The sequence below is a fragment of the Rosa chinensis genome, chromosome 4 (assembly GCF_002994745.2).
Source record: "Rosa chinensis cultivar Old Blush chromosome 4, RchiOBHm-V2, whole genome shotgun sequence".
NCBI lineage: Eukaryota > Viridiplantae > Streptophyta > Magnoliopsida > Rosales > Rosaceae > Rosa > Rosa chinensis.
The window spans coordinates 62,246,749-62,257,717 of NC_037091.1; the positions used below are offsets into that span (position 1 = coordinate 62,246,749).

Genomic DNA, 10,969 nt, shown 5'->3' on the forward strand with positions numbered 1-10,969 from the left:
GTTGCTCATATGGACCTTACTCTTCATATGATTCTGGACCTGACATGTTTATTTTCTTAATATGTAAGTTAGGACTTAGCACGGTCAATTAGTTTAAAGCATGTTTGAACGTGCGGTCCTGATTTACGATCTACTAATGATTTGTCGAAATTTAGACAATTCGTACAAAATTGGTCTTTCCCTTGTTTTAAAGAGTCTCAAATCTCAACTGGTATGTGATTCAATTGCGTGCACACCTAACATGTATAATTGAGATCTAGAGCACCATGTTACCACATCCACAAATATGGAAAATGGATCCAAATTACATGCTGTAGTATGGCAAAGCTGATAGAAAAGTGGGTCAGATCATGCCAAGAAAACTCTAATGAATTTCCTGTACGTTGTGAAAAAAATGACAACGCTGGTCAATTAGGCCACAAACACCTGACCCTACTCTCTTTAAATCTTTGCATATTGCATGAGCCTACATATACATCTACACTTCTCATTTCCTAGCCAGCCTTATCTTATCTAAGCCTCTCATAATTTCTCAAGGTTTCTTCTCCTTCAATACAATCCCTCTCTCTTTGTTAGCAGAATAGTCAAAATTAGCTCCTTCATGTTGGGTTTCTTTCACAGTATTACCTGAAGGAAACCTAAAATACCACTTTATCAAACAGAGATTGCTCTTGCAAAGCTTCTAGTGTTGGGTCTTTTTCATTTTTCCTTGTAGTTTTGTGCTACTTACCTATCTGGTTCTCCCTAGCCTCTAGAAACCAGATTCTCATTTCCCTTTTAGGTGTGTTCTTTTTGTTGCATTGAACTATTTTGAGAGCTTGCGTTCTCCATGGCTATGGTTACCTCTAATATCCGAGACGCCTCCTTTTCTTCATACTTGAGTACTAATGAGGAAACCTTTCTATGTAAACTCGTTGATCAGAAGTCAAGCCGAAACCTCATCACAACCACCAGTCCTTCCAAGGGAGATCAGCATAAGCACTTGGGAACTAACAAGAAGGAAGAAGAGGAAGAAATTGGAGTATTTGGAGCTGAAAAATACTTCAATGGAGTAATGGACGAGGACAGCTCAAAAAGTTCAAGCAGCACCTGTAGTTCAAGGAAGTTCCATGTTCATCAGCAGCGAGTCAATCTAGATCACATGAAGCTAAAGGTACAACAGCCCGGGACTCCAAGTGTTCATTCCGAATCAAGTTGGAACAGCCAGAGTGCACTGCTTACAAGTGGTTCGAGAAATCCCAAGAGGACTCACAAGACAAGCAGCAACAAGGCACAGAGGAAAAGCTTCTTTGCAACTCTTGGTTGCTCATGTACTGATAAGCATTCTGTTGATGTTAATGAAGACCATGTTGGTGAAATCAGCTTCAAGCAGAATGGTGCTGCTGCCAACTCTGGAATCACAACACCCCACATTAAACAAAGTCTAGACCTTGTTGGTGAAGCTCTAGTCAAGATTAAACAAACCCCGGATTCATTGGTGAAGGAGGAGATATTGACGAACAACGAAAAGATGGATAAGTTGGGAACTGGATTGAGCAGAGAAAACTGCTTTACTTTCCCAGCTTCAAAATCCGGGGCCGTGAGTAACTTGCCTATCAAGATTCCTACCTTTCAAGAAATAGAAGATGAGAAACTGAGGAAGTCTATAGAGGTGTTTGGTTCTCCAGTGCTAGAAAAAAGGAAAAAGGCTTTGGGCCTTGAGAAAAGGCTAACAATGCTGTCTTGGGATGCCGAGTTTCCTGCAGCAAAATCTGGTGGAACCTACACTCATGAGTCAGACAGTGATGCAAGTTCAGACCTGTTTGAGATTGAGAGCCTCACAGGCAAGAACAACCCTTTTCTTGCAGGGCAAGCATCAGATGGTTGTGCCACCCCTACAACATGTTACGCGCCTAGTGAGGCAAGCATAGAGTGGAGTGTGGTCACTGCCAGTGCTGCAGATTTCAGCTCTGCCATGTCAGATTGTGAAGACCTTGTCAGGCCAAGTCCAACCACCACCACAAGTGCCAAAGCAGCTAGTATGAATAAAGAGATGGTGCCAATTAGGCACCGTCCAACTGTTCTGTTAGGTTGCAAGAGTCAAAAAGCTGTGAAAGTGGCGGCAAATGCGCACAGACCATACAACCAGAAGACCATTATTGACCCACAGATGATGCCTCGCAAGCCTGAAATGCCATTCATGCCATCAACAAGGTTTCAAGCTGAGACAACCTCTAAGTTGACAGGTTTTGACTCTAGAGTACAAGGGCAACATGCACTTGCACCACGGTCGCTCCCTCGTGCACATTCACCACATGCTTCTCATCTTCTGTTCATGCAGTAGGGATCTAGACTAGTTCTTAAGCTAGTACTTGATCATACTAATTGTTCTCTACCATGCATATGTTTGATTATAGTAGTGGTTAATTCCAAAGAGTTGCTCCTTTAATGCTACGTTTTTTTTTTCTTATCAGAGGTAACATTGTTCAAAGTTTCAAACATATGGAATTCTATCCATTTTCTGTTCATAAGGGCTCTACCTAATTTTGTCTCCAACTTGATTCCATACTACAACTTCTGCCAATCCCTTTTTGAACTCTAGAGAAATGAAGCTTTTTCATGTAAGTTGCTGGTGTAATTGCAAAGGAACAAAGTTACTTTACTAGTGCTTCCTCTTCCATGACATCCTTAGAAGAAGCCAACAAATCTAGCTTTCTTTGTTCTTGTTCTTTTGTGGATCCAAACTTGCGGTCACAAACATCCCACTTTCAATGCTTCAGAAAATGCAACTTAAACCGGAACCTACATGATCCAGTTGTCAAATCTTTTGTCTATATACCACATTCCATGGGGCACATCTAATACAGAGTTCTAGATAGTCATTTATCGCCTTCTTCCAATTGTCGACAATCAATAAACCCTAGTTCTACTCCCCCATTAAAAAAAATGACAGTAACATAATGATACATGTAACTATTTTTATAGAAACAGATGAATTTGCATCCAATTCAATTGTATTACCAGAAAAAGCTCCCCATCACCAATCCAGTTGTAGTGGATAGGTTTGTTTTCCTTTTGTTTTGCAACTCAAAAAACCCATCACTTATATAAAGTGCCTTGGTTATGGCCCCTCTGGGGCTTGAAAGATTCCATAGGTTTCAAAAAGAAAGTTCAACTCTGAAGGGACCTGAAGGGTTTTGCATGTGTTGCTGCGTGAACTGAATAAACCTCCAAAGTCCTGTTAATAATACCATCAATAATTTAGTGCTATTTAATGTCCAGATCTCAATTATAAAGGAAGGAATGTCGTCCAAAACGACACGCAGCCCGAGAAACAATCACAAGCATTTCAATATGTAACCACAAGGATAAGCAGGCTGCTCCCATCAATCTGTAACCACCTTATTAATACAGTGACCCAGATATAAACCCTTATTTCAATAGCCTGGACCGACATTGTGGATGTAGAAAGGAACAAGCTGAAAGGAACTAACTCAACTAAGCAAACAATGTGGGATTGATTTTTTTTATTTTTTCGTCTATCAAAGCTGTGATAATTGTGTAGTGTTATGCAGATAATGTTGTAAATGATAATGACTATTCACGCAATAGGTATTGCTTAATGTATGCGATTGACAGACTCGTAATGTATGCGATTGACATACTTGTAATGTGCGATTGATTAGTATAGCTATTATGTATTGCCTTTTGTATACATAATGTAACCCTAAATAAACCTCATGGTGAGATGAATACAATACAATTATCCAATTATCTACAACACGTTCTCAGCATGATACTCTAACCCAAGCCCTAGCCAAAAAAAAAATCCTAACACCCAAAATTTCTTTCACCAAAAACTGCCGCAAGCTCCTAGCCCTTGCTAGCCATACCGTGCACTGCTCCTGCAGCCCTTGAGCACCCGTGTGCCTCCTACTGCCCCTGCAGCACAGCAGCACGCTCGTTCCTGTGCAGATCAGCCTGTTTCCACGCCCTGAAACGTCTTGATCGGGACCTCAGATCAAAATCCTTCCTTCATCAAAATTGTTAGTCTCTGCCTCTTCTATCTGACCTCCAAATTTCAGCCCTATTGGAGTCGTTTTGAGATCTGTACACCATTCGAAGTAGGAGCTGTTCAGAAGCGAATCTGCTCCGAATTTCAACAAGTAAGTTTTAAAAATTAAAGTTCATGCTTTCTTGTCTTTTAAATTCCTTTATTTTCTGTAGGATTTTCAATATACGAACATGGGTTCGATTATTTAATAAAGCGGAATTGTGGGGATTCACGCTTAACGAACTAAGAGTGTTCATAATACTCGGACTAAGAGCGTCCATAAGCATCAAATTGTGACCATATTAAAACATTATTGTTTGGTCTAATCCAAAAGAGATTCTTGGAAATTATTTTCTTGGTAGCATAGCTCGGAAATCTTATTATTTTAGTTTTCGTGGAAGTTTAGCTCCGAAACTAATATATCTTCTCTTCTTATTTTCAGGATGTCGAATGAACCTAGACTCGACTTTCCCATGCTTGACTCAACAGGCTCGGATTACCACAATTGGATAACCGATGTTGAGAACCACCTCACTTTAAAGGGAATATTACCCATAATCCAGGCACCTAACCCGGATCGTGTGTTCATGCGAACACCTACAAAGCATGCCCAAGCAGTTATCTTGATACGACGCCATATGGACAAGGCACTCAGATTGGAGTATATGTCGATCAAGGATGCAAGAGAGCTTTGGGTAGCGCTAGAAGAGCGCTTTGGCAATGTCCAAGATTCCCTCCTCCCTAACTTGAAGGTTCAATGGAACAATCTGCGCTTTGCTGATTTCAAGTCTGTTGCTGAATATAATTCAGAAACTCTTCGCCTACAGTCCATGTTGGGGTTTTGTGGACAACCTGTCACAGAGCAAGAGCTAATTGAGAAAACTCTCTCCACCTTCCCCGTTTCAGCCATTGTGGTATCAAAGCAATACCGCACTGAAGTCAATGCTGGACGGATCACGAGGTTTCATCAGCTTATCAATCTCATATCTGTAGCTGAGAAACATGACAACATACTCGTGAGGAATTATAATTAAAGGCCCATTGGAACTAAAAGCGTTCATGAGGCGAATTATAATGCACCCAAAAGAGGGCGCAAGGAGCGGAACCCTAAGAATAAGGGATATGAGGGACGTATGGGTCCATATAACCGCCCTAACAAGGAAGGAAACAAGGTTTGGTGCGGATACACGTGGTGGCAATGCCACACGTGGGAGAGGTGGTCGTGGTATCCCTGGTCGTGGTGGTGGCACCAACCCTCCTAGGGAACACCCACAACGTGCACCTCAGTTAAAGGGAGGCAACCACAATGACATGTGTCATCGATGTGGATCAAGTGAGCATTGGTTCAAGCAATGCAAGGCAAGCGAGCAACTAGCTTCAAGATACAGGGCATACAGGGACCTAAGGGAGCAAGAAGTGTACCTTGTAGAAGAAGAAGAAAATGGACGTCCATCTCACCATAGAGGACTTCAAAGCTGACGTTGAAGTGCACAAGGATGCCGCAGACTTTGATTAGATTAGTCCTTTTATTTTCCAAGAATTTTTGTAATCGAAATATGCCTTAGTCAATAAATGACAATTGTATTAAACTCTTTCTTATGTGGTGCACCCAATGAAATATGATGTCTATGAAAGTCATTGAGATTAATGGTACTTAAGAGAGCCTCGCTCTACCAACATTTCTCTCTACTTTCCTGGTCATATTTGATTGGAGTTACCAAATGGATAGAGTGACTACAATGTGTCTTAGTTTGATTTTATTTTGGATTAGACTTTTTGGGACCTTTGATGTAATCATTGACTATCTTTATTAATAAAGTATCGTATTATTATTCGATGTCATGGACATGTTTTAAATCCAAACTTTATTATTTTTCAGTATGTTTCCTGGAGAGTTGGAATGCCTTGTTGATAGTGGCACCACACATACTATATTGCGACATAGACAACTATTTCTATGGATGACGCCTAGTCGATCTTCTGTGACTACGATGGCTAGACCATCACAATTGATTCATGGTCGAGGACCAGCTCAATTTATGTTGCCAAATGACACAAGTATTAATGTCACCGAAGCTCTATATGCTCCTAGGGCTGGAATGACCCTATTGAGTTTTAAAGATATAAGAGCCAATGGTTTTCATATGAAAACACATTGTGAGAATGGACAAGAGTTCCTTTGCATCACCTCTAATGACTACGGACATAAACGAGTATTAGAGAAACTTATGTGTCGATCTAGTGGGTTGTATGCAACCACTATTCGAATTATTGAATCCAACCATGTCATGAGAGATGACTTATGGGATTCTGACATATATAGGCTTTGGCATGACCGTTTGGGACATCCAGGTCGTGATATGATGATCCGTATATTAAAGACTTCACACGGACATCCATTTTTCAAAACGAAAAGAAGTAGAACCAAAATTCGATCCAAGGTAGGGCTGGCCCCCTGCTACCCAAAAGTGGTATTGACGCCACCAATACCTCCTTGGTTCCTTTTTCTACTTCTAAAGTCAATTGTGACTTCGTGGCTCAACCGGATACTTCCCTGGTTGCTTCTAAAGCCCATCTTTCATTTTGCAAAGCCTGCTCTTTAGCAAAATTAAGATCGAGACCATCCTATGCAAAGGACACTAAAGAAAATATTCCATTCTTACAAAGAATCCAAGGTGATATTTGTGGATCTATTCAACCAACTTGCGGACCATTTATATATTTTATGGTGTTAGTTGATGCATCGACACGATGGTAACATGTCATGCTATTATCCACAAGAAATGCTGCATTTGCTAAACTCCTAACACAAATCATTAAATTAAGGGCTCACCACCCTGATCATCCCATTAAGTCAATTCGTCTTGACAATGCTGGAGAGTTTACATCAAAAACGTTTGATGACTATTGCATGTCCATTGGGATTGAGGTTGAACACCCTGTTCCTCATGTTCACACCCAAAATGGTCTCACAGAAGCTGCCATTAAAAGACTTCAAATGGTCGCTAGAGCATTGTTTATGCACACCAATCTCCCTGTTTCTGCTTGGGGCTGCAGCTGTGCTCATTCGTCTGAGGCCTACTGTCACTCAACCTTTTTCTGTGTCCCAGATAGTTACTGGATATGAGCCTGATGTCTCATACTTACGCATATTTGGGTGTACAGTTTATGTGCCAATTGCGCTGCCACAGCGCACCAAAATGAGTCCTCAAAGACGATTAGGCATTTATATTGGATATGACTCTCCAACCATTATCCGCTACTTAGAACCGTTGACAGGCGATCTATTTACTGCTAGCTTTGCGGATTGTCACTTTGATGAGACAGTCTTCCAGTCGTTATGGGGAGATAAGAACAATAATGTTCAACAGGAATGACAGGAATTGTCGTGGTCTGTCCCCACTTTATCTCATCTTGATCCCCGAACCGCACAGTCCGAAATTGAAGTGCGAAGAATTCTCGATCTTCAGAACGTAGCAGACTATATGCCTGATGCGTTTTCTGATATCGCTAAAGTGACAAGATCACATATACCTGCTGCAAACGTGCCTGCAAGGATTGATGTCCCTAAAGATCATGGACATGGTGCCACCCCTAGGGGTATTGGGCATGGCGCCTCCACCACTAATAGTGATGGCAATGTGGCTCAGGCCGGGCTCCCAGCAAGGAAACATGGGAGGCCCAAAGGTTCGATGGATTCTCGCTCAAGAAATAAAGCGAGTTTGGCACAGAAAGATCCATTAATCCTCGACATAAATAACCCGTCTCATGAAGATATTCTGGATTATGGTTATGTCCAAGAGACATCATTGGTGGACGCTCCAATGTTAGAACCAATTCCAGGGAATAGGGAGATCTCCATGAATTACACTAGTGTAGATGAGACGTTGAATCGAGATTCTATTATCCTTGATGATGTGTTTGCATATTCTATTGCTCAAGGAATTATAGAGCAAGATGATATCGAACCTCGCTCCGTTGAGGAATGTCAACGAAGAGCAAATTGGCCTAAATGGAAAGATACGATCCAAGTTGAATTGGATTCACTAACAAAGAGACAGGTATTTGGGCCTATAACGCTGACACCCCCAAATATAAAGCCTGTTGGCCATAAATGGGTCTTTATTAGAAAGCGTAATGAGAAAAATGAGGTTGTTAGATACAAAGCCCGCCTTGTGGCGCAAGGTTTCTCACAATGCCCTGGAATCGACTACGAGGAGACATATTCTCCCGTAATGGACGTTATAACGTTCTGCTACCTTATCAGTTTGGTAGTTTCTGAAAAACTTGACATACAGCTTATGGATGTGGTTACAGTATATCTCTATGGGGATCTAGATTCAGATATATATATATATATATATATATATATATATATATATATATATATGAAGGTTCCAGATGGACTTCAATTACCCAAGTCAAGTGGCTCTAAACCACGGAGCGCGTTTTCAATAAGATTGAGACGCTCACTATATGGATTGAAACAATCCAAACGGATGTGGTATAACTGTCTAAGTGACTACTTGATTGGGAAAGGATATGTCAACAATGAAATATGCCCATGCGTGTTTATAAAGAGGACAAGTTCCGGATTTGCAATTGTAGCAGTTTATGTCGATGACATGAACCTAATTGGAACTCTAGATGAGTTAAAGGAAACTGCTAAGTACTTGAAATCCAAATTTGAGATGAAAGATCTTAGGAAAACACGGTTTTGCCTCGGACTAGAACTCGAGCACCGTAGTGATGGAATTATGATCCATCAGTCAGCATATACTCAAAAATTATTAAGGCGCTTTAATGAAGATAAAGCAAAGCATGTGAGTACTCCCATGATCGATCGTAGTCTTGAGCCTGAAAAAGATCTGTTTCGTCCAAGGGATGAGGACGAAGACTTATTAGAGGTTGAAGTACCCTATCTAAGTGCAATAGGCGCATTATTGTACTTAGCTCAATGCACAAGACCGGACATCTCATTCGCAGTGAACTTGTTAGCTCGACATCGTTCTGCGCCAACACGCCGCCATTGGATTGGCATAAAGACAATCTTTCGATACTTGAGAGGTACGATTGATATGGACTTGTTCTATCCCTACAGAGAGAAAAGAAATAACGGAAGTGTGGGATCGGACTCCACAAGGCAAAATGCCACCTTCCGTGCTCCTCCTCCCTTCCATCAAAATGACAACGATGTCTTGATGGGTTTTGCTGATGTAGGGTATCTCTCTGACCCTCACAAAGGTCGCTCCCAAACAAGTTATGTCTTTACCATGGGAAGCACTGCGATATCTTGGAGGTCTACAAAGCAGACCCTTGTTGCTACTTCCTCAAATCATGCAGAGATTATCGCTCTACATGAAGCCGTGCAAAAATGCATATGGCTAAGGTTTGTAGTTAGACACATTCGAGGAACTTGTGGTTTGAAGTCTACCACAGATGAACCTACATGCATTTATGAAGATAATGCAGCTTGTATTGAGCAAATGAAGTTAGGTTTCATCAAGGGCGACAACACCAAGCATATATCGCCTAAGTTCTTTTATAATCAACAACAACAAACACTTCTAAATATTGAAGTGAATCAAATCCGTTCAGAGGATAATGTAGCGGACTTGTTTACCAATTCGTTACCTAAATCCACCTTCTAGAGAAACATGTGAAGAGCATCAGATTAAGAAAGTTATCCTAACTCCCATAATTGTAGAAAGAGCTAAAATCATTTTACCACCCTGAACTTTACACTTAAAATCAGTTGTGCCCCTAAAATTCTAATTTGATCACATGTGCCCTTGTACTCTTCAATTTGATCAATTATGGCCAATCCTTCACTAATCCATCAATTTATTCATATATTTTTGTCCACTCAAACTAGTTTTTAGCCTTTAATCATGCAAGAAACACACTATTTACATGATCAAGGCTAAAAATTGACCCTAAGTGGGCATGCATTGTCACTAATTTATAAAAAAAAAATTAAGGAATTAGTTTACTAATGATTAAGATTGATCATATTAGAGAGTATAAAGGCATATGTGATTAAATTGAAAATTCGGGGGCACAGACGATTTTAGGCATAAAGTTCAAGGCGGTAAAATGAATTTAGCTCTTGTAGAAATCAAGGGGAGACCTTGATATCAGGGGGAGGTATGATGTCTACATGTTCGATCTCGAAGAGTGAATGACGTGTTGTGCTCTTTTTGTCCTTCGACCAGGGTTATTTTTGTCCCACATGGTTTTTGTTACCTGGCAAAGTTTTTAGTGAGGCAACAATCAAAACGTCATCACCGAGTTTGAGCGGCACAAGGGGGTGTGTGGAAGGATGTCGACTACTCCTAATGTAGGACGAGAATGTGCCCAGTTTAGCCAGAAAACCATAAAAGCAAAGAAGCGGCGTAGAATCAAGAAGAGTGATTGGAAAATAGGTAACTCACGCGTAATGAGATTATTAGCCGCTGGAATATTCAAGAAGATTTGGTTTTGGACCTTTCGAGTTACTCGTACAAAAAGTCAGGTTTTGATTTTGAATCAGATTTGACTAACTTTTGGCCAGAATGTCCGTTTGAGACGCATGATTCCAGAATGGGAACTACGAGATCTTCAAGACTCACTTTAGTGAGCCTTATCAGATTTAGGCCAAAATGTATCGTCTTAATTATCCGATTCATGATTTCATATTTTTAAGCTAGTTTTACATTCTTTTTATTTTACGTTTTCTAGTTTATTTTGGATTTGTTTTGTTTTAATCCGTGGGCTTTAGGGTTTCATTGTTAGTCGCCCTAGGGTTTCTTTCCCATATATAAGCAACCTTAAATGGCTGCAGAACTATCTTTCATCTTTTATCATATTATCAATCAAAATTGAGAATTTTCTCTTTTATCTCTGGTGGACTCCAAAATCTTTTTGTTAGGTTTATTGCTAGTAAACCTAGTTATC

At 40.5% G+C, this 10,969-nt stretch overlaps 1 protein-coding gene across 1 annotated transcript; it reads left to right on the forward strand.

Moving 5' to 3' along the window:
* The first annotated feature begins 490 nt into the window (after positions 1-490).
* Positions 491-2,449, forward strand: LOC112196306 (protein PHYTOCHROME KINASE SUBSTRATE 1). Its single transcript, XM_024336626.2, has one exon. It carries the CDS (start codon positions 830-832, stop codon positions 2,321-2,323), a length of 1,494 nt encoding a protein of 497 aa, XP_024192394.1. The 5' UTR covers positions 491-829; the 3' UTR covers positions 2,324-2,449.
* Positions 2,450-10,969: the final 8,520 nt, after the last annotated feature.